Below are 25,370 nucleotides of genomic sequence, written 5' to 3'. Positions count from 1 at the left end.
ATTATTTTCAATTGGTAGAGCTTGAAAAGTGTGAGAAAGGATATGATCCATCTGTAAATGAAGGTGGCGAGAGACGTTGCTCAGTGTGTGAAATCTGTTTAGGGCAAAGATTCCATCCCTACTGTGTCGTTAGAACGTGTAGTTTAGTTTTTACTTGCCTTGCATGGAAAGTATATGAGAAGTTTGTTAAATCTGAGAAGAAAACGAAATCTTCTGCTAGTTTCCAGAAAAAATGGATATATTTAAACAAGATTACACGAAGTCTTTTGATATATGTTCCTATAAATGTCATGAACTTTCCATGTGCTCATGTGAATTAAGAAAGAAAGTACCTGTGGACATTTCTGCAAGATCAGAGAACATGAATAGCCAGAATAGAGGAAGCTGACTACGAGGGGACTTTAAAACTAATCGTACGCACTAAAAGGAAATCGAGAGACCACCCGCCAACAGTCTTTTTTACATATCACAATGAGTACTTCTAATGAACTCCAGACATCATACTCTGATGGCGATGAGTCAGGTGTTGAAGATTACTTTGCAAAACAACAGAATACAGTATTAGAGAAAAAGAAGCAAGCAGCAACGACATGTCCTTAGACTTATATGTTATGCTGGAAGACCGATTTCGAACATCTGATCGTGCAACTCCTTTGATAGCAACAGCTACATTGCAATCTTTTGGAATAATTGATCCAAAGAATGCTGGCCAGATGATAGACCGCTCAAAAATCCGGCGAGAAAGGGAAAAGATACGAAAAAAAGAAGTGCTTATGGACAAAGGAAAGGTTCTTAGAGGCTTGTACTTAGATGAGGGTCTTAAAGATCAAACTCTATGCAGGAAAGAGACAAGAGGTCGCTGGTTTTCAGTAAAAAGATCTCTACTTGTAAAGACGAAGATAAACACGCGCAGCTAAATGATAATTTCAAGATACCTACCACAAAAGGAGCCGTAATTGGTTCAAGAAGTAATCCAAAATAACTCTTATTTCGCACACTCGGAGAATATCTTGCTTTCTATGGTTGACGATGAAAGACTTCACGTGAGAAAGGAGGCATGGAGAAAGATAGTCAACGCAATGGGAAAAATGAAATGAAATCTTTGACTTTTACGTCTCACGGTTATGCCGGTTAGGCTAAAGGAGACCGTGATGAGAAATGAATGAAATGGTGGAATGAAGAAAGTGGGAGGAAACGGGAGAACCCCGAGAAAACCCACGAGCACGGTGTTTGTCCACCACAAAGTCCACACGGCGCGACCTGGGATCGAACCAAGGACCCCAAGCACCGGAGGTGAACGCTCTACCACTGAGCCACCGTGCCCCCCCTCAACGCAATGGGAAAAGCTAGAAATGAGAAGAGTAGAGATTATGACAGTAGCATCAGTAGGATGGCGAAACGAGGAAGACCAGCTAAAGTAGACAATGGTCACATGTAAAAAAAGCTATCAAAGCTCAATTTCAATGCAAACGATTACACAGACCTTATTAATTGGGAATCAGTTGAAGTCACGCATCCTCCAGCGTTGTCTTGTTTTCCAACAAAGAACTTGACATTTACAGTAATAACCGTGAACATCCAGGCATAAAAAGAGCTGTGAAATATTCCTCTGCGTGAAACTTGTAACAGAAGCATCTGCAGCAGTTTGTGGCAGAGATGATTTTATCAGAGTTAAACTAAAATCCCGATTTGTAATCATAAAAGTAGAAACAAAGGCAAACTATGCTCTGCAAAGAACCAAAGATCTAATCTTGAACATACGTGTATGGATGGTAGGGTGGGCATAGGAGAGACCCAACCTGCACCCACGTCCTCTTCGTGGGTCCTGGGTTGTTTCACTGAAACACGCAGAGAGGTGCAGAAAAAAATATGTATTTTGTATTAAGTAGATCGTTATTTTGATCAAATTACCTAGTGTGTGATTCAAAATTTGCCTAAATCATGCAAAAAATATTTCTTAAATTTTATATTACTTAACTTAAGAAACGTAGGTAATACTTTTGTTCATTTACCATAGAAACACAAAAGAGTGATGTGTACGACGGGTTTGCATACCCTATAGACATAAAATCTTTTTTGGCGATTCGCCACCCGAAGATATTCGATTTCAGAGACGAAATTTTTACAATATTTTATCAACATGAAGTGACAACTTTTCCGCACTATTGCGTTTTCGATATATAGAAAAGTGATTTTTCGCTCCGCCCTATTATATATATATATATATATATATATACAGCGTGATTCAAAATTATGTGAACGATAAGGAAACGTTCTATAAGTGATAATACTCTATCAACAATGAAATCTCTATGGAAATACTTTCAATATTATCCTCAAGTTTTGTTTGGAACGAGCATAGTAGTTTAAAATTTATCCGCTAGGTGGCAGAGTTATTAGTTCCGCTGCTTGTGGTGCAGAGAGAGCATTTACAGTTTTACGTTTGTAGGTCTGTTGTTAGTGTTCAACGCGAGTTTCGCACAAAATTTCATAAAGATCCACCATCAAAGAACTCCATACGTAAGTGGTATGACAAATTCAACAGAACGGGATGCATTTGTAAAGAAAAATCGCCCAGTAGGCCGTCCACTTCTGAGGCAGATGTCGAAAGGGTTCGAACCAGTTTTTAACGCAGCCCACAAAAGTCAACAAGGAGAGTTAGCAAAGAGCTTCAAATGCCTCAAACAACTATTTGGCGTGTAGTGCGTAAACATTTAAAGATGTATCCGTATCGAGTGCAGTTGTTACAACACTTAACATCTAATGATCACACGTGTCGCAAGACTTTTTGTGAGTCATTTCAAGAGTTGTGCAGTGTTGATGATGATTTTTTGGGCAAACTTTGTTTTAGTGATGAGGCTACGTTCCATGTGACAGGAAGAGTGAATAAACAAAATGTTCGCATTTCGGGAAATGAGAAGCCTCACCAAATCTGTGAAATTGTGCGTGATTCACCGAAGACGAATATGTTTTGTGCAATTTCATCTTCAAAAGTTTATGGTCCGTACTGCTTTGACGAAGGAACTGCGACTGGACAAACATTTCTACAAATGCTTACTACGTGGCTTATGCCACAGCTCGAACATGACAGTGCAAACTTCATCTATCAATTGGATGGAGGTCCATGTCACTTTCATCACAATGTCAGAAATTTCCTCAACAACAGACTGTCACACCGCTGGATTGGGTGGTCAGGTAAAAATGATCATCAGCTTCTACATTGACCACCAAGATCACCGGACTTACCCCCTGCGATTTTTTTTCTGTGGGGACATCTAAAAGACATTGTCTACAAATCCCCTCTACCCCAAGATCTGAATGAACTGAAAGAGCGCATCACTGCTGCAGTGCAAACTGTTGATGCAAACATGTTGAAACGGGTCTGGGGCCCACATAGAATATTTGTGATGTACTATTTTCATCTTTTTATCACAAAAACTTGGAGAGTTTTAGCATTTAGCTTTGGATGATGATTAATAAAAAAGTTATTAGGAGTTGTAATCGTTCACATAATTTTGAATCACGCTGTATATATATATATATATATATACACACGAGGGGGGTAGATAAGTTTCCGGCCTAACATAGTGAATTAACTCATATTTCAAAATAAAAATACTTAAAGTATGTTATGTAAAGAATGTTTTGCAAAAAATCGTGAATGTATTTAACATATTTCTCTTTTGTTGCAGGTTTGAAGTGAGCATGACGGAGTACATTGTGACTTTTACCAAATGTGAGAAGAGAGTAGTCATCAAATACCTTGTCTCAAGGAACATGGAAGCGAAGGAAAATTTTGATGAATGGACACAGATAATGGCCAATGACTGTCATTCGTATAACAAAGTGAAACTGTGGGTAGCAGAGTTCACGAAGGGCAGGAGGGGCACCGAAGATGAGGAGATGTGAAAGACCCAAAGGTGTGGTGACTGTGGAAACTGTGGATCGTGCGCACATGATCCTTGCAGACAGGCGAACTGGTCTGTCACGTACTACAGAGACCCTAGGGATCAGTGTGGGACGTGTACATAAGGCAAAAGTTGGTATGAAAAGATTGTTGGCAAAGTGGGTGCCCAAAGCCCTTACAGCTGATCAGAAGCGGACAAGACGGGACTGTGTACAGAGTGTGTTGCGATATTTTTCAGTGAATGCTTCCAACTTTATTCAACAAATTGTTACTGTTGATGAAATGCAATTATATGTATATGACCCCGAGACAAGAACTCAGACTATGCAGTGGTATCACCATAGTGGGTCACCAAGGCTGAAAAAAATGTCGCAGAGAAAAATCTGCTGTCATTTTGAAAGTGATTGGTGCCATTTTTTGGGATTAGAATTAGAAATTAGATTTCTGGGCTGTCGGCATCTATGGCCATTTAGCCCATCACGTATATGAGGGAAGACGTCCCTTGGCGACCACACTATGCAACGAAAAGGAAGGAAGAAACTTGGGACCATTATGTTAGGTTGTGTGAGCATTCGCCTGGTGTGAACGAGGAAAACCCAGGAAAAATCTCACTAGATGCCTGGCCTGAAAAAACTGTTACATTTTTTCGACGAGTGTTCCCACCGGGAATCGAAACCGGGACTGCTCGTGTCACTTTTTCGGATTGTGAGGAGGTAATACTGAGAGAATATCTGAAAAAAGGCACTACATTAAATGCTGAAAGATATGTGAACTTGCTGAAAAATTGTATACCGAATTGAAGGAAAAGAGGCGAGGAAAATAGTCCAAACACATCGCCTTTTTGCAAGACAATGCTCCTTGTCACAAAGCAGCCATTGCAGTGCAGAAACTGTGGGAACTGAAGTTAGATATCATTGACAATCGCCCTGTTCCCCAGATCTGGTCCCCTCATATTATCATTTCCCAAAACTACATGCACCTAAAAGGAACGAAATTTAGGGACACTAATGATGTCATAGCAACTGCAGAGGCATGGTTTGCAGCACAAGACAAAATGTTTTATTATTATGGGTAGAATTGCTGCAGGATAGTTATATTAAGTGTGTCAACTTACAAGTCCACTACATTGAATAAAATGCTATCAGTGTGTACCTAACGTCACGAGTTCACTCCGAGACAGAAGCTTATCTAACCTCCTTCGTGTATACATATAAATTGGCGTTTCTGACAGTATAAAACGTTCAACAGATAGTGGCTATTACCTGTGTCCACGATTTTATATATATATATATATATATATATCGCGCTATATTTTGTAATCGTTAGGTACAGTTTCCGAGTTCGCTCGTAATGTACAGCATACTTATAATGTCTTCTAAATAAGCCGCAGACATTACAACGAACACTAACGCACTTCAGTGAAATTCCTGCACGGTCAATGCATTGTGCACCATTATACTTTGACCAGTATGTCTTTCATCCTGAACTTACAAGATATGCGCCTCACTGGGATGGGCCTATTCCATTATTGCAGACCCTCATAAAAACTTATGAGAAAACACGCAATGTACAGTGCCTGTTTTCGCATGTTTTGCTCATGTGCTACAGGTGTTACGTGTAAAGCAAATGGTTTCGAACAGAAACAGGCACTAATCCGGGTAATAACACCTGTTTTTGAATGTAATAATTCTTGTCCTGACATGAAATCACATGTGTGCACTGTACATTGACTGATCAGTACCTGTGCGACGAGCATGTACATGCAATGTTCAGAAGAAAATGTTGCGGGCTGCAGACATGTGTAGATCAGCGAATGTAAGTTCATGTGTAGCACGTGGTATTTAGTGAAAACATGTCTGCGTATGTAAGGTACCAACACATACACTGTACTCCACCGATATTGTAAACATGTACATTTGCGTTCCAGGCCAGCCGGTATTTTAAATGTTGAATGAAAATTTTCTGCACATTACATATAATGTGTTCCGTTTTTTAACGTGATTTTCAGCTATGCTGAATTTCAAAAGAAGTCTGCTGTGAACATGAGCTGTTTTTTCCCTGTATTGCCGAACGTTCATGCAGGTTCCAGAGAATTGTTCATCTAGCAGGAGTTTGTCGTTTACATGTCTGGAACATGGTATGTTTTTAATACGGAAAATAGGATTTCCAGGTGGTTTGTTTTAGCAGAAACGGGTTGTATAAACATTAACTGTACATGGTATGTAGTGACAGCAATCGAACAATACTAGAATAGCACTGGTCTTCTTCCTTTTACATGCAATGTTCAGCGGATGATCAGCTGCTGTTGAAGAGAAAACACGTTAAGATCAGTTGCAAAACATGCAGTCCACAGATGTTGCGTTCGGTTATAGGTACAAAACATGTGTTTTCTAGGTACAAACCAGGTGTTCACTTCTTCCTTGTTTACCTGTGTTTTTCCGTTTCCAGGGACTGAACACGCAATGTTTTTAAAAAACATGAGCACATGATCAGGCGTAAAACAGTGTTCCAATTTCAAGGGTTTTCCAGGCGCATGTTGTACATGTGCATGTATGGTACGTGTTTTTTTCTGCTGGGGAGTATTAAATTATTTCTTTGTAATTACTATATTCTTAACTGTATTTAGGCAGCCAATTATCTTACCTTGATCTGACCTTCTTTTTCTTCTTCTTTTTCGACTGTTTCTTCTTCTTTTTCTTTTCTTCAGAAGCTGTGCTGGATTCACTTGAGGATTCACTATCAGAACGAGAAGAACTGCTACTAGTCCTCTTCTTCTGCTTGCCACCTAAAATATAGAAATAATTATTAAGTATTGTATAATAGACAAGCATTAAGATAAGATATTACCATATCAACACAACAGGCCATTTTCCGCAAACTTAAAAAAGAATAAAATAAAATAAATAAAAAATAAAAATAAATAATAAAATCCGTATCTGCTAACTTACTCATCTTGACGTAGAAATTATATATTTTGCTACACACAACTCTTCTTGATAGTTTCTAGCGCGTGTCATTGACGCGCATGGTCCCGAGTCCAATTTCCGGTGAAAGAGAAAAAAAAAAAAATTCATAGTCGTTCATTTCCATTAATCATACGTCTTCTTTAGCCTAAAAGGCACAATTGTGAGACGTTAAACTTTAAAAAAAAAAAAAAAAAAAAAAACTTTCACACTTTGCTACACATCTGAATAATTGCCAAATCGATTAGATGAAGGGTAAACATGAGTGCCTTCAACTGTTAGTGACTTCCAATATTGTATGCCTTCAACTGTTGGTGACTTCCAATATTGTACAGTCATGTTCAAATTAAATACCTACCTTTCTTTCAGAAATTTTATTTATAACTTTTCAACAGCGCCCTATTAAGCCTTCTTTGGTAGTTTATGTATGCAATTGTACTGCCTATAGGTCCGAGTAGAGTTTTCCGAGAAAGAAGATGAATGTTCTAGTTTCCTCAACATCATTGAACATTGTCCAATGTGTGGTAACCACGTAGTGATCATTCCAAGACCACCAAATTTATACGAAAATGGCTAATTAACATGATTACACAGTAATGTATGCAAAGAAACTTTATTGAAGCTTTTACAGCAACTATATTGACAAGTACGAGTAGACAGTTTCAAAAGACAAATAATAATTCAATATGCAGAGACATGAGAAATTTTCTACAAAAGTTTAACTTCAAAACAGACATTCAAACAGAAGTTAAACGCAAATAAAAGAAAATCATATGCTTATAAGTCATAATTTTCTCATGACAAAGACTATCTTGATCTTACTGGTTAACGAAGCAACAGCTCAAAGATGTAAAGATAGAAAGGGGAGAAGGACAACAACTTGAGGCAGGAGAAACAAGTAATATTTGTTAACCACTTAAAAGATCAAAAGTAGCATGGCTTTCTTCTGTTCCTTACGTGTCCCGATTTAGGGCCCGACAGATCCTACGGAAATGCCAACTTTGGAGATGATGTGTCCCAGATTCATTCCGCGACCCTCCAAAACAACTTTTTCCCCTCACTCGATGTCGTCAGACCGGCTTGTGAGAGGCTGAGGTTGTTTTGATTTGTTGTCACACGACATTCTGCCTTTTCTGAACTGTCGCACCCGCGAACACATATTGCACAAATCCATGACACCATCATCACATGTCTCACTCAACTGGCGATGAATTTCAAGAAGTTCATACCATGCAAATGCAGAAAACGAATGATTACACTCTGTTCTTGTAATGAAATGTGAATATCGTAAGTATCAAAAACAGTCATCACTCTCAACGCTGCTGCTAATTCTATGTGCTGTACGGTTTTGCCAATTCTATCGCGCAATGACAACGAGTGCTCGCGTATCTTAAACCAAATAACACGTTTCTGTCTGTTACCAGTCCTGAGGGGGAAGGGGGATGGAGGTGTTATAACTTGAATGCACCTCGTAAAAACGCTTGTTTAATTCACCATTTTTGGCACTGAAGCAAGTATATTACCAAACATTTTAATCCGCTCCGTCTAATTCAATTTCCTCGTTAGCTGGTTTATTTGTTTAGCAATCTTCCAAATACAACCCATAATAAAGTAATTAACACTGATAGCTGAAAATGAAAAATTGGAACAACAGTAGGAAACAAAGTGGAACGTAGTCGACTATTCTTTATTTAAAGCTATTATTATGCCATTGGAACTGAGGAAAAACTGGAAAATAATAGAATAAAGAGTTCGATAGCAGAGCCTTTTGGCTGCGAAGTAAGAATGCCAAGTTCGATGGACTGGCATTTATTTTCTTCGTCCAGCAGAAAGGAAACATGAGTGGAGTGGCATTAAGGGCCTTTTTATACATTACAACTTTTGTCGTCATGTTGTTGTGGCAATAGCCGCCCTGATTTCAAACTCAGTGCGAATAAATGGTTACTTTTATGCCTGTCGCTGCGCCAGCTGTGTCGTCGTGACCTGTCCTAGAACTTGTATGCAACTTGAAAAAGTTGCGTAATCATTGTTCCGGTTATGGAAGAGCGAGATGTTGTCGCGACCTTATACTGTTGTCAACCGTTTTTAGTTTATCTGAGGAAACAATGGATGCTGTAGGCATCGAACAGTTTATCGGTAAGACATGAGTGTATTTTCTTAATATTTATACTGGCCTGTTTGTAAGTGTTTTCCAAAATTCACGAGAAAACTTATTTTTATTTTTGTACTAACGAAAATTGGTAAGTTACACAAAGTGCAATTTAGTGAGATTATACACGATTTGAACACGGCTATCTATAGGAGGAAGGCAAACCTGTAACTAAGAAGGGGTTAAGGTCGAGAAGCCCTCAGGTCAAGAAACTCAGCACCACATTGGAAAAGGATTCGCGATTGCCTTGCCAACTGTTCGCGATTGCCTTGCCACTTAGTTTAGGCTCTGTCTATTAGAGCTGTAGAAATGCAAGGGATGATAGGAGATCTCTTCAGAACATGTTAGATGGTGTTTAATGAATGAAAAAATAGATGCATTTGGGAATCCGGATTCTTATTGGGAAATTTCATATTAGAGATGGCGGGCGGCTTATACCTACATTGGAAGATACTTTCGTTGAAAGAAGCTAGAAACTTTGTTTTTGTGCCAGATTAGAGATAACTGATATCGGAAGTAACAAAAATCGGAACATGTTTACACATTGCCCCCATAGTTTATTCTCGCTTCCTTTTTGCATTTTATGACACATAGCTACGAAACTAACACAGATATAGAAAAACAGTCGAAAATGATTAAAGAAACACAATCTGTGCCACCTCGAATATGAAATTTCCCAACACGGACCTGGGTTGTCAAATCACTTTCTTCGGTTTTGAATAGATCTGCTGTTGTTCTTTGCATTACTACAACTCTTATGGACAGAACCTGGATTAAGTGGAAAAGAAGAGTATTCACCTTTCCGGGATAAGGTACAACAGAACGATAGGATCCTAATCAGAAGACTATCGTTAAACTGATAGCGTTGTAGCAGCGTATTTGGATAGTACAGGGTGTCCGGAATAGGACTGACGGTTTTTAAAAGTGTATAGTTTTAATATGGCCAGAGATACAGAAAAAAAAAAAAAAAAACATTCATATTGAAGGAAAACTCAAAAAGTTTTATTCAGCAAATTTTCATACTTCAACAACTACCGGTAACGGCGCTAGTATCGACGATAAACAGAAACGGCGTCGGCAGTCGAAAAGGCACAATGCGTGTTGTAGTTTGTAGAGACTAAAAGTGTTGTTTAAGTTCAACGAAACTTTCGACGTGTTTACCACAAAGATCTTCAATCACCCAACAGTATCCAGGCGTGGAAGGATCAACTTTTATCACCGGGGAGTGCAGTGAAACAACACAGCGGTGGTAAATCGCGTGTGTCAAAAGAAAATGTGGAAGCAATAAGAGAGTGTTTCTCACGTAGCCCGAGGAAGTCAATTCGCGCAGTGAGCAGGCAATTGGCAATTCCAAAGTCAACAGTGCACGATATCGTACACAAACGATTACGTTTTCGTGCGTATAAGGTGCAATTGTTGCAAGAAATTAAGCCCAATGATAAGCCACAGAGAGCAGCATTTGCTACTGAAATTCTGGACAGAATTGATTATGATCATAATTTCCTATTGAACGTTGTTTTCTCTGATGAGGCAACTTTTCACTTGTCTGGCTGTGTTAACAGACACAATGTTAGGATATGGGGATCTGAGAATCCACATGCGTACATTGAGCATTCTAGAGACAGTCCCAAATTGAACGTTTGGTGTGCTTTAATACATAATGCAGTTATAAGCCCCTTCTTTTTCATAGAGCAAACCATAACCGGAAATGTGTTCTTAGACATGCTTCAACACTTTGCTGTTCCCCAGTTACAATATTTGCAACCTCAAGTGATATTCCAATTGGATGGTGCCAAGCCACATTGAAGCCTTCAAGTGAGGGAGTACCTTGATACTGAATTTACTGGCCGTTAGATAGGCCGTAATGGGCCAATTAGGTGGCCTTTACACTATCCAGATGTTACCCCCTGGATTTCTTGTAGGCGTATGTGAAAGATCTTGTGTATTCTGGTGAAAGGTGCGTAACCTTGATGAACTGAACAACCGTATTAGGAATGCGATTGCTTCAGTAACACCGCAGATGTTACAGAATACGTGGAGAGAGATTGAGTTCAGGTTAGATATTGTAAAAGTTACAAAAGGAGTTACACTGTGTTAGAATCACTTGTAAGTAAGACCAAATAAACTTTTTGAGTTCTTTAAAATTCATGTTTTCTTTTTCTTTCTTTCTTCTGTATCCCTGACCATATTAAAACTATACACTTTTAAAAACCGTCAGTTCCATTCCGGACACCCTGCATATGGGGAACAAGTATATTCGTCAAGTTCGACGTACTGATCAATGCTCATACAGGAAAGGACTATCAGAAAAAGAAAAGCAAGAAAAATCCAGGTAAAATAACGGGTAACTTTCTTTTTTATGTAGGTTATAGGACTGTTGTGTGATTAGAATGAATATAGTGGGTGGAAAGTATTGGTAAGTTATGACTGAGTCGTGAAGATGAAGAGAATGAAACTGATACAGAAAACTGGCAATCTAGGCTGCTTTTATGTGAGGATTAAAATTTAAACTATGCGAAATATAAGTTGATTTGATTCAATTTCAAATACATGCTGTATTGTTATGAATTTGATGGTTTAATGGTATAGTTCAAACATCAGAGATGTGTCTTCGTGGAAGACATTACATATTGCCATATGATTAAGGTGGAAGAAGCAGAATTATTAGTACTACAGCAGTATGTAATGTTCCATGGTTTGTGATTGCATTCTCTACTTTCTTTGAAAAATAGAAAAGTGCACCGGTAATAGTTTTAAGTTATTATTCTTACAAGAAAAAAATGCCAATGAGTTATCTAGGAAGGCTATGATTTTTAGCTGGAGCATGAGAAACGTGGGTAGCAACACTGCTATCGCTCTCTATGCTTAATGACAAATGTTGCGTGCATGAATGGAACATTAACAACACAACCAGCTTTGTCGACAATGACGCAACGACAAAAAGTCGTGTGCATAAAAGGAATTTCGCTTTTGAAAAACGATTTTACTGAAAAATTAGTTCGAACTGCTACGTAAATGGTTAGACTTCGAACTTTCTGCCTCCTGAGAGCATCAAACCAACATAACAGAAACTGTCAAATAGCCTCTTAAATTTTAAAACAATCAGAATCAGAAAATTTGATATATGGCTTGGAGAAACCTGGAAGGCAGCAAATGAAACTGAGAAACATACCACTTCATTATATGACAATAACGCAATGAAAATAAATACTAAATGACGCTAAAAACAGCTTTCATAACAATATTTATTCCATAACTATGGTATCAGTGAATGGATGTTCATCAAACATATTCTACTGAACGATAATCAAACAATAATGCGATGAAAACGGTTCGAGAAAATGGGAAAAATAAGGCGGAAGAATAAACGGACCAGATGTCTAGCACCAGCTTACATAAAAAATAATTTAAAAAGTAGCATCAGAGATGAGCTCTCTTCCGCTGGGTCATCACGCCTTCTCAAAATCCTAAGCATACACAGAGGACATATATACACTACCTGCACGATAACATATAATGGGAAACTGAACGAATGCGACATAAGTAGTGATGTGAGCACGCAGTAACAAGTGACATTATAGCGCATAGACGTGATGCAAGAAGCTGATTGAGTTTATTTGAGGTATAATTCGGCATTGGGAACATGACAGAAATCAGCGCAATATCTATGCTGTTAACTCCGCCTAGGCTGGTCCAAAGCCCGCGATGAGAAAGGGGAAGGAGCCCCCGTACTTCGTTGAGTGTCGTCCTTATAACGGTTAGTTAAGTTACGCGGGGAAGAATGCACCGCATGGATATGTATGTTTAATCATGCAATAATCACATTGCTAGTGCCATCACACCCCATTCTTCGAAATTCTTTTCAGTGTGGTTTACAACCTACTGGGGATGGTAAGTATCGGTGGACTTTTAAACGGGCATGTAAGGCATGCCATTGGACCTGAAAGCATGCGTGGTACATCAGCACGGCAAACTGAGGTAAGTGGTAATGGACATGGAGGCTTCGACTCGATTCCTGAGTGGGCGAGTAACTTGTGCCATTGGGTCTGGGTGAGTACGTGGTACTTTGACTTGTAAAATTGAGGTAGCTGGGGTTATCCAGAAATGGAAGGATTCGAACGACCCACCGAGAAGGACGGTTTAGGCTACGGCCGGTCTGTTAAGGAAGACTTATACGTTCTTTTGGGTCTGGAAGAAAATACTTAGTATTTCAACACACATGTGTTGGAGGTAGGAAAGGACATGCCCTATATTTCGGAAGGAAAGTGTATGTGAGGCCTCAGCACATTTTTTTTTAATGTAATGAGGAGGGAAATTTCCTATTCTACCGGGGGAAAGCTCAGCCTCCCAGCTAACCGTATCTGTGTTACTCACGACAGCCTATATGAGTCATTGGTTCCAGTGATGTACGGTGTACTTTTGTCGTAACTGGAGGAAGGCAGAGTTTAGGCTCTGTCGCCCTGCCGGGAAAGAGAGATGATGACGGCCCTTCTCTCAAGGAGTGGTTAGCGATTTACACATGTTACTGGGTCCGGGATATGTACATAATACCCGAAGTATACGTTGTACGTCAGCACGTAAACTTGACGTAACCCTGTAATGCTAGTACGCCCTACAGTGGGAACGCAATGGTTACAACCCTTCTCTCAAATAGCAACCTACACGTGTTATTGGGTCCCGGAGGAAGTACCTAGCACCTTAACGTAAGCGTAGTATGTCAGCATGAATTTTAACAACATGAGGTACGCAGGGGCGCCAGTTAGCAACCCTCCTCCTGCTCAATATTTCCTGGTTTCTCAGATTTGGGTTGAACTCTGGTGGCTAAACAGTGGGATTCGGTACTTTGAAGCTTGGTTGCCAAGAGAAAAGTGAGTTTGCCTTAACGCTCGGTTACCAACATTGCTGATAATAGTCGACTTCTGCCCGCTACGGAAGTCGCCTCCATCAGTAATTATAACTGGAAGGAGACTGTCTTCGGCCTCTCGCGCAATGGGTGTATCTCATTCATTACTTGTTATACGGGATTAAGTGTTCTAATGGAAAATTGTTCGGTTGCTTACTGTAAGTATAGAGGTACTACTGCACAATCCGTGCGGACGCAGGTCGGGAACTAGTGGATACCAGCCTGGAAGTAGGGCGGACTCCATCCTCGAGTGGAGCAACAATGAGAGTTGCTAGTTGACCTCGAATCTGTTCTGTTATGTGTAGTAACTATTAAAAGGATTATAGTATAGTTCAAATGGGGCGAAAAGTTATATGCAGGCTCAAGATCGGATCGCGAGGATGTCAGGGTGCAAGGACTCAACATCCAAATCTGCTAGTGACATCGAAACCGAGGCTGACATCAGTACCAACTGTTTAGTTGTATTTGCATAGTACGGGAATATATCGAGTCAACAAAAAGAAGCTGTTTGTTACATAAGAAAACAAACGAACAAACAAGACACAATTGGGCTACAGCAATATGCAACAAGCAACAACAGTTTTAGAACTATATTATTGTTTTAGACGAAAGCCGACTTTCGGACAGTGGGTGTGGAAGCGATTGACGGATTACGCACGATTCACTACAATTAAATCGTCCTGCTGTGCAGTGCAGTAATGTGATTGTCATAGGGTTCAATTTGAAAGTGATAGCAGTAACCTCAGTTTTTGTGATGGACACATCAATACATGGAATAAATTGCAAATTAGATTGTACTAAATAGGCGAACTGTTGCGGGACTCCAAACAATTAATCGATTATGAGATATTAACATACCACAGGCTGAGGATAAAACTGACCACACGCTGGAAGAAGCAAAATGGGGTTCAAATTCTGCCATGGTCCGGACAAAAATCTATAGAAAAATGTCTGAGATTTCTTACAACTAAAATTGCACAAACAACCACACAGACCAGCAACAAACAATAGTTATTTAAGCCAGTGTGACCAATGTCATCGATGACTTGATACAATACCAAGCAGAACTGATACTTTACGTGCTGCCAAAGAGGTCTTCACCAAGTACTAACTCTAACATCAGGAATGGAATGGATCCTTCTGTGCATTTAAAAAAGATATAGGCATATCAGGGCTCACAGTGGTCTGGTCTCTTGTAAATAGTTAAAAAGTGACCAAAAACACACGAAAAAGTGACCAAAAACCCATCAGGTTCCTTTTTTCCTTTGTCAATTTCTCCACCACCTCTCTGTTGTTTTTTTTTTTATCTTTTCTCTTTTAGTTCTTTTTGAGCTTCCTCCATTCTTAGGTTTTCTAAGTATGCTTTGTAGTTACAGTAAGCAGACTTAGCAGATGTAAGAAGCTTCTGAGTAAGTGGGACCAGTTCTGGCCTATTTCCGAATTTCTTCATCCCAGACATTATATTTAACTTAGCACTGAGAGTTCTCAAAGTCATGAAATATTCAAATTCATCACCTACTTTTAAGAAGAACATACAAGAAGCATAACACAAGACGAACATGATGAACCACACACACAAAAAAACACAAATACAAACACACACACACACACACACACACCATTGAGCGGAGCGTAAACTATTACGAGAAAAAACTAAAAGACTATTATGATAGAAGAAAGAATAGACACAGATGGGTTCTCAACCCCACCTTGAGAGCTTAAGCATCCGCCAACCATCCACTGTGCTTTAGAAAGAATAAAAACTGTAGTGAGAATAAAGCTGACCGTTTCACATGTGGCAGCAAGTACTGAAGCTTTCAGAAGAGTAATGACTAACAAGTTTCTGCCTTTTTCCATTTATTTTTATATTTTTCTTAGAAAACTGCCAATGCAAATTATAAATTACACGAAAAAGTCACTTTACCTCCCCAAAAAAGTAACTTTTATTCACCAACTTGATAAAAAAAAGTAACTTTTAGTTAAAAAAAAAGTGACTCGCTATGAGCCTGGCATATTTATAGGGTGTCTACTGAAGTAAAGGTAGAATATTTTCGTACAAATGTGGAATTAGAAAATATATTTATGCATTTCTTGGTAGTACGATTGTAAAATTTTAAGATACTAAATTAACTTAAGAATACCAAAACTTGGCGTGTGACTAGAACCACCATCGTAGACCAAGAGTTGAAAAACTGTTAACTGAAATGTCTTATATGTAACAATTTAAACCTCTTTTCCAATCTGAGTCCGGCAGTGAACTCGCCTTCTTTAAACTATTCCGGAACTTTTCTTGTATAGCTACATAATCTCCGTTATCTATTGGAGATTTCAATGTGTGCCTCCCCCTCTTAAGCGAGTTAAGCTAAGTTTCAATTACGAGTGCAAAGATTTCTTGTTTGTTTTTGTTTCGTGTCTTCGACATATTCCATATTTTCTTTCTGTAATATGGTACCTCTGTTTTCTTTTCCGCATAGATACTCTCTCCGACAATCATCTTTACTAAGACATCCGCCAAGTTAACTAACTAACTAACTAACTCTATGGCCTATGGAACCCGGAGGTTCAATGCCGCGTTCACAAAAGCTCTCCACTGACTTCTATCCTTAGCTAACTGCATCCAGTTTCTACTCTGTATTCCAATCTCTGCGAGATCCATCTTAATATTGTCCTCCCATCTGCGCCTAGGTCTTCCTAATGGTCGTTTTCCGATTGGTCTTCCAATCAAAACTTTGAAAGCGTCTCTACTTTCTTCCATTCTAGCTACATGACCCGCCCATCTAAGCCTCCTAGACTTGACGACCCTAACAATGTTGGGTAAACCATATAAATTATGTAGTTCCTCGTTATGAAGTTTCCGCCATTCCCCATTCCCGTTCCTCTTGGGTCCGAATATTCGTCTCAGGATCTTGTTCTCAAATACTTTCAGTCTATGTTCTTCCCTCAGAGCAAGTGACCATGTTTCGCAGCCATACAGAACAATAGACATCCGCCAAGTATCTGAAGAATATTTTATTACCAGAATATTTTGCGCTGCGAAGAGCATTATAAACTATTTTTACACCTCCCTTTTCTTTTTTTCTTTTTTCCTATTCAACAACTAGGGTAATTATTGTGATAGTTGCCCGTTTATTTCAAACTGTAGTTCTCACCTGACCGCGCTTAAAATTGATGTCAAGTTGCCGCAGCAATTAATATGATTTCCGGCTACTTTTTCTAGTAGAGGAACTACTGTATTCTCCCAAAATACACTAAATGAATAGCTACTTCATTTAGATCAATTTGGAATTGGTGACCTTTCTGGTATCAATCTACGCTGGTGTAGCTCGAAACATTACTACAACGCACAATTCTTCTCACCAGACACAATAAAGATCTCTTGTTATCTATATGTGATCTTCACTTGATATGACCTTGACTTCATGGAGAAATGGCAGCTGGAAATTAGAACCTTGTGATCACATTCAAAGCTCATATACAAAGATAGTACGCTCGGAAAAGCATGATTCATATTCGATGCCCATCTTTTCTAATTATTCTGAAGAATATGGCATTTTAGAGGAAGTCATGGAAATTATAAATAAAGAATCATTGATAGGATGATTGTGTTCTTGTATTTACTTCTATTTTTTGGAAGCATAGAATATTTTTAGATCAAGCCTTCCTGCAAGTTTCTCACTATTGATCACTTAGTGATGTAAAATATTTTATTCTATTCTTAGTTCCATGTCTGCTATAATGAGGCAAAGAATATAAATAAAACAGCTTCACTCTTTAGTTGTCCACGGAAGAGTTCCACTCGTTTCAGGAGAGCGCATTCACATTCTTGTTAATCTGCCATTTGGGATTTTAAAATCCTTGTCTGAGAATACTGCTGTGAATCATGAAAAGCTGAAACAAAAGTTACAAAATGTAATTTAGACGTAAGTTTACTAAACACGGGTTATTCTTCACTCATTCTATTAACATTCAGTTGATTTTCGGAAAAGAAATAAACAAAATAACGATAACTCGTAGATTATACACAGCCTGCTTTTCATTATAAAGGGAGTTTTCATGGATGTGTTAACAGCGAACTTAGAGAGAGAGCTGTTAAATAACCAACGAAATTAATTACAGCAGAGCGCTGTTTATCCACACACTATAATAAAAAATCTAATAAAAAACTATGCGCGTATTTTTCTCCATAAATAACCAAGTACTGTAATTTAGGCAAGTATATTACACGTGTATTCTCATTTTTCAGTATGTATCTTATCTGGATACAGTACTGTACAATATATACTTTTCGCTCAACATGTGACACAGCTGTGCAAATGAGTTGTGATGCAAACAAAAGTGGAATGTTTCGTAACTGATACCAAGTGTATTGATCTTGACTGAGAATTATGTGTAGGTTCGTGATGAGTGTAGACAGATGTTGCTAAGATCGTGAATTTAACATGGAACAAACAGCGAACATCAAGTTTTGTGCGCGTCTGAGTAAGACTGCTCCAGCTTATAAAATATTGCAATAACAGTATGGGGGCCACTTGTTTATCCCGCGTCCGTGCTTTTGTATGGCACAGGCGTTTGAGAGAACGAGAGTCAACTGAAGACAACGAAAACGACTGAAGACAAGTGCAGCAGGGACAGTGAGAACTCAGGAATCGGTGGAAAAAGTGAGGACACTGATCACAGAAGACCGAAATGCAACACTGCGAATCCTTACTGAGGCGTTACACATAAAAAAAGAAATTGTGTGGCAAATAATAACCGACGGTCTGTGGCCATTTCGTGCCTCATTCCTTAGAAAATGACCGACAAAGGAGCAGCGTTGACCACTTGATCACTGCGAAGAACTGATTGCTACCATTAATAGAGACCTTAACTTCCTCCTGAATATCGTTACTGGGGATAAGATGGATTTTCAATATGACCCGTCGACAAAACGTCAAAGTACAGAGTAGAAGTCTCCTAACAATTCACAAGCAAAAAACACTGCGTCAGTCAAAACCCAAAAAGCAAGCTTTTGCTCATTGTTTTTTTACAACAGTAAGGACATTGTGTATAAGGAACTTGTGCCTGCAGTACAGACAGTTAATGCTTCATTTTATCTTGAGATACTGAAGCGGTTACTGCAACGTATCACACGTGCGAGGCCCGAGTATCGGGTTGATATTCATTGGCGTATGCTTCATAGCAACATCACAAGGCAATGATTGTGTAAGATTTTTTGTCCCAAAAGGAGATCTATGAGTTGTTTAACCCTCCCCATTTACCAGATCTGATTCCTTGCAGTTATTTTCTATTTCCTAAATTTACGTCTATAGTCAAAGGTTCGTATTTTTGATGACGTAATGGCCATCAAAAGGGTTACGACAACGGTTTTCAACAGCATTCCATAAAAGGACTTTCGGTAATCCTTCTATGCACTGACGACCAGGTGCAACGATGTGTGCGCGCAGGTGGTGAATAATCCAAGGTAAGAAACTTTCTATGTTCATATTCATTTATTTATTTATTTATTTTTGTACTGCTCCAGTCTCGATTTTAAATTGTCGTATTCTGTATAACTGTACGTGCTCTTGTTTGTTAAACGCATGATTGATTATCCGCACAACCTTCGGTTCCTATTAACGCGGATAACCAACCTCTAATGCATACATCACAGTTATCGCGTTGCAGCTTATCATAAGGAAAGACACCGTTAGCATCAATGAAAATCAGACAGTGAAAGGTCTGATATTTTATGTCCCACCACAATTCATTTATTTATTATACACTCAATATAACACAAGCGTATCACAGAAGTGAACGAATGAAGTTTGAAGCTAGTAATCACAAGATAACGATAAATTCCACTGAACTACAGTTTATTGTCCTATATCCACAATCTAATATGTAACCTTTAAACTCAATCCCTAATTTCATAATACACAAGTAAACTCTGCCATAAACAGTGAATTTTAACTAGTAAGTTTCCCTATAGCAAAAAAAGTCCTTCATTATTTTATGTGAAATCTTTACTGTAAAGTACACAATGCATTTACGTAACATTGACAAGTTTTTTTAAGTCCAAATCCAAACTCTGATGACCTAATAACTCAGAAATCCAAGTTCTTCACTTGACCAAGCCTGAAATGCGGTAGATGCTGACGAGCTCAACAGGCATATGAAATATTATACAGTGCAGATTTCTCGTTCCCGAGTTCCTGACCATTAAATTTGGGCTTTGAACTTAGTCAAAAAATAATTTCAAACCCTCACTTTGATGGTCAATAGCTAGGGGACCAAAGGTATGCATATTATAATATTACATACAATATAAACATAATAAAACATAAAAATAATGACATATATACAGACTCAAAATTAAAATCTCGTTGAGCATAGTTAAAAAGATATAAACGGATGAAACGGGAGACTGGTAGAAGATTTTATAAACGAAAATAACCTAACGATAATAAATAATGGTGAACTGCCGACATACAAAAACAAGCAAGGGCTGAGTCGAACATACATGTTATCAAAATGAAAAAGTCGTAGATGCGGCAATAGACAAGCGACCACAATGTTATTATCTTTGACATTATGGAAGCAACATAACCTCAACAAGAAGCTGATAATAATGAACAGCTAAAATAAATTTACATAACATTCAACGCAGAAGTTTTTGAAAACAAAGCACAAGTAGAAACAAAGCAAAATACGAATTTAGACTCTCTTGCAACAAAGATTGAAACATTAATATAGCGACAATAAAGAAAACAACAAAAACAAACAAGAAGTCACGATCAATGAAGAAAATAAACATTTTGAACCAGCAATCTAAAATTGAAACAAAAGATAAGAGAGATAGAAAAATTGTACCAGCACACTATGAACCCAATCATAAGGCAAATTAGATTAGAAAAATACAAAAGAATTAAACAAAAGGAAAACTAAGAAAAAATACAAGAAACTAAAAAGGAAACATGGAACAATTATGTTAAAGAACAATTAAAATATCGACTCATGGGGTAAACCTTACAAAAAATAATAAACAATAAGATTTGAAAACCAGCAACCACATTAACCTTTCAAAAACTGGATTGCACTTTTACGGAAGGGTGGAAAGATACGATAGAATACCTTACGGAAACATTATTTTCAGATGTAGAAGAGGGTACATTGCACAACGAAAGAGCAAGAAATAAAAAAAAATGCCCGAAAGGTTGTAAAACACGGAAAGCACCAGGACCAGATTGCATCAAATCTGGAATTTTTATACACCAGATAGATAACTGGGAATATAATGAATGCCTTCTTCAACAAAGAGTTCCCACACCTTGGAAAATTTCAAATTTGATGATGAAACAAAAGGGAGAAGGCAAAGATAAAAGAGGTCCAAAATCATACCGGCCTATTTGGTCGCTAAACAATTGGAAAAATATCCGAACAGTAATAGTAACTACATTAAATACGAAAACATAAATTGCAAGTTATAATACGGGTTTAGGAAAGGAAAACGCAATCGAGACGCAATACGTGTTTTAACAGAACATATAGAATCAGGAAAAACAGAAATATATCAGATAATATTTAAGGACATTATCAGAGCTTCTAAAAACCTTCGGTGGCCCGCTCTATTCAAAAGACTAAAGGATTTAGGAGTACACAGAAAGTTATACAAATTAATACTCGACTATTGCAAGGACAGAAAGGTAAATTACAAAACATCTGGTTGGCACACAGAAAAGACGGTAACAAAAGGGCGCCCACAAGGAACATTCTATGGACCAATAATGTGGGACATATTAGTAATCTAACCCTGTCTTGAAATATTAGATAAACTCAAACAAACAATAGTGGGCTATCCAGGCAACATAGCAATAGTGACAGCTGCATCCTCTAGAAGAGATTTAGAAGAGAAAGGAAACAAGACACTAAACTTAGTAAACGACTGGTGCAAAAATAATAAACTAAAACTATCCTTGAATAAAATAAAATATATGATAATGGAGCAAAGATAACAAAAAAAATCCGATCCTGAAAATAACACAGGAATTAAGAGCCTGCCTTACTAAAAATAATACGAAATTTACCATTTTTCTTTTGCTTGATTATTCATCAATGAAAGGAGATAATGAAATACAACTTACCACAATAATAGATAATGCTATTCTACAACAGAAAATATAAATATGAAGAATGTCCAGTGTTGCCATCCATAGATATTCCAGTGTTGCCGGAAAAACAATTTCCCTAAAATCTAAGTTAAGGCAGCAAGTAGAGGAACAAACTCAACTGTATTTGGTTACGTATCATATTGTTTTGGTTTCTTGTGAACTACTTTTTAATTAACATTATTATTTAGTTTTAATAACTGTATGTTAAAACTATTCTGTTTATTACAAACTAAATACAACTATTATTTAAAAAGTAGTTCACAGGAAACCAAAACAATATGATACGTAACCAAATGCAGTTGAGTTTGTTCCTCTACTCGCTGCCTTAACTTAGATTTTAGGGAAATTGTTTTTCTGGCAACACTGTAATTCCTATGAATGGCAACACTGAACATTCTTCAGGTTCATATTTTCTGTTGTAGAATAGCATTATCTATTATTGTAGCGACTTGCATTTCATTATCTCCTTTCACTGATGAATAATCAAGCAAAAGAAAAATGGTAAATTTTGTATTATTTTTAGTAAGGCAGGCTCTTAACCTAGGAATATGGATAAACAAAGAGTTAAACTTCAAAAAATACACAGATGAGATTACAGAAAGAGGAAAGAACAATCCACATCGACTTTAAATACTGGTTAAAGAAGTAGTATACCGAAAGCAAAGGAAGAAATAGATGCGGTAATATATGTAAAATGGCAACAAGATTGGAATATCACACTCATAAAAGTAAGAAACTGAAAAAAAAAAAAAAAAAAAAAAAAAATCCCAATATTATAAATGAGAAATGAAACAGGAGAAATCTCAAGAGAGATCATGGAATGCTTTCCGGATTATGGCCCTTTTAGAAGCCATCTGTTTTAGAAGCCACTGTGGATGACCAAAATGATTGTCACCCCCATAGCAGAACATGCCACGATTTGCGACGTGATTGCAGAAAATTTGCCGCGCCTGTGCAGAAAAATTGCCAGAGGGGAAAAATATGACAAACACAAAAGTATGAAAACAAGTCTGCTATGTGTAATTGTCTTAAATGCACGGATGAATCGCATAAATATAGTTTGAACTTTTTTTTTCTCTTTTTTCGTCGCGTAAAGCGTATTTTTAACAATCACAAATGTCTCTTCTGCTGGAACTGATTCCGGAGATTTCAGAGACAAATACTCTGTTGCAGTAAAGCTAATGATATTTTGTTTGAGTATACCATTGTCTGAGGCCATATGTGAAAGCTGGGGTTCAGTGGTTACTAATATGATAGAGAAAGGCCAGCAGGAAAGGATGGACTTAGTGATGATATTGGAACAACAGACCAGCTTACATACATAATCCTAAATGGATCCCATCAGGATATTATATATATATATACATAACAAGAAAATTCCTTACAAGCTGTTCTCATTACAAAATACGGAGTATCGTATCATAAATATTTTAAATCTGCTTCTTCTAGCAAAACTCTCTCAAAAAATGTGACTTCACAGGTTGTAACTCGAACTAGGGATACCGTTGAAAACTGTTTACTATGCTTCATGCAACACTGTAATAAAATCATGATTGTATAATCTTGAATTTTTTATTTTGGAATTCCTGCAGAAAATTTTTAACTTACAAAAGCTCATCGCAGAAAGACAAAGAAAGTTTTGCCATCGGGGTGGATACAACAAATATCCGAACATGTATTATGGAGATGTAAAGAATTAAGTAAAAAAAAAAAAAACCTTTAATATGCAAGAAATTCTAACAATAAAAACTTCAACGATTTAGAAATTATTACCAAATATGTGATCGAGGAACTGGAAGAAGACAAAATTAATTATGAAAAGAAAATGACGAAAGAAGAAGAAACAGAACAAAAGAATTTTAAGTAATCCGAACAATTTTGAAATTCAATTACACTACAATAAGTTCTGGAATACCAAGAACCATAATCATTCACATATTTTTTATATGTGCATGTTAACTGGGCCGTAAAATATGGTGTAAGAATTAGTAATCAATGAAAATACAAATACGGGTGAGAAACAAACAAATTGTAAGCAAATATGTAAACATAAAACAATGTATATTGTGAATTGTTCAAAGTATGTACCAGGTTATCATAAAATAAATATCGCTGTTCAGAGACGTAACCACTTGACAGAATGCAACCACACCTGGTAGGAGCACATTTGGGAACACACAAAAGCGATTGATGTAGAAAACAAAATTAGTACCAATTTTCGCCACCAGAGGTAATTTGTGGCGCCGTACAACGCCACGTAAATGCAGCGTGGAAGAAAATCGACACTAGTGATGCTATATGATAAGAAAGGCTGTAATTACCCCTTCTGTGGGTCTCGTGGCATTGATTACCAATGCTATTAATACCTCGTGGTAAGTGGCGGATTTACGGGGAAGGGGCCTTTTAAGTGAAGCATCCCTTTAAAATTCTTGGGTATCTTGCAAAAACGAAGTTAAATGTTAGTCTTTCCTGTGGCCCCTAAAATGCAAGCTCCCTCCAAAATCCCAGGGAAAGATTAGTGTCAAATCTCGCCTCCAGAGGCTATTGTGTTTCTGTTCACTGTTAAGTACGGTGAGTGTAGTATGGAAGACAAATGATATTACTGATATTCAATGAAAGAAAGGCCGTAATTATGCCCCCGTGCGACGCGTGCCATTGATTTGTACTCCTATTAATAACCCCGTGATATAATGATGTGTTATGAGCGATGATGATGATGTGGGGTCCTGCCCAAAGGCACGTCTTTGACGTGAAGGTCCCTGAACACGGAAAATGCATGGTATGGTGACTAGTACCATACGAGATGATGATGGCGTTCTAAAGAAGGGACCTACAGGGTAACATGGGATCCGACTCACAAATCGAACCCGGGACCTCTTGAACACAAGGCAAAGAATGTGGGAAGAAAAAAGAAGTAAACATCGGATCACCATCATTTCACTTCTTGCACATCGTGGTCCTCAAACCCGTATCACTGAAACACATGCAGGCGTGAGTAAGCACCTGGAGAGGTAATTACAGTCTTTCTTATCATTTAGCACCACTAGTGTCGATTTTCTTCCACACTGTACTTATATGGCGTTTTACAGCGCCACAATTACATCTGGTGGCGAAAACGAACTAATTTTGTTTTCTACACCAATCGTTTCTGCATGTTTCCAAATATGCTCCTACCAAGTTTGGTTGCATTCTGTCAAGTGGTTACGTCTCCAGAGTTCTCGGAACAGCGATACTTTTTTTAATGATAACCTGGTATGATTTATGTGTTATACATAAAAATAAATGAACTATAAAAAATATG

The 25,370-nt window shown here is 37.8% G+C and overlaps 1 protein-coding gene across 3 annotated transcripts in view; it reads right to left on the bottom strand.

Annotated features, from left to right (window-relative positions):
- LOC145678665 (uncharacterized) overlaps window positions 1-25,370 on the bottom strand; it is a 203,779-nt gene that overhangs the window by 47,634 nt on the left and 130,775 nt on the right. For all 3 annotated transcript variants that reach the window (XM_081749049.1, XM_081749048.1, XM_081749050.1), the window contains one exon: window positions 6,551-6,692. In XM_081749049.1, coding sequence (XP_081605175.1) covers window positions 6,551-6,692 — 142 coding nt within the window. The remainder of the gene's footprint in view (window positions 1-6,550; window positions 6,693-25,370) is intronic.

Source organism: Thermobia domestica, chromosome 2, assembly GCF_964235325.1.
Source record: "Thermobia domestica chromosome 2, izTheDome1.hap1.1, whole genome shotgun sequence".
Taxonomy (NCBI): Eukaryota; Metazoa; Arthropoda; class Insecta; order Zygentoma; family Lepismatidae; genus Thermobia; species Thermobia domestica.
Note: the sequence above shows the minus strand (reverse complement) of the source record. Positions and strands in the feature narration are given on the sequence as shown.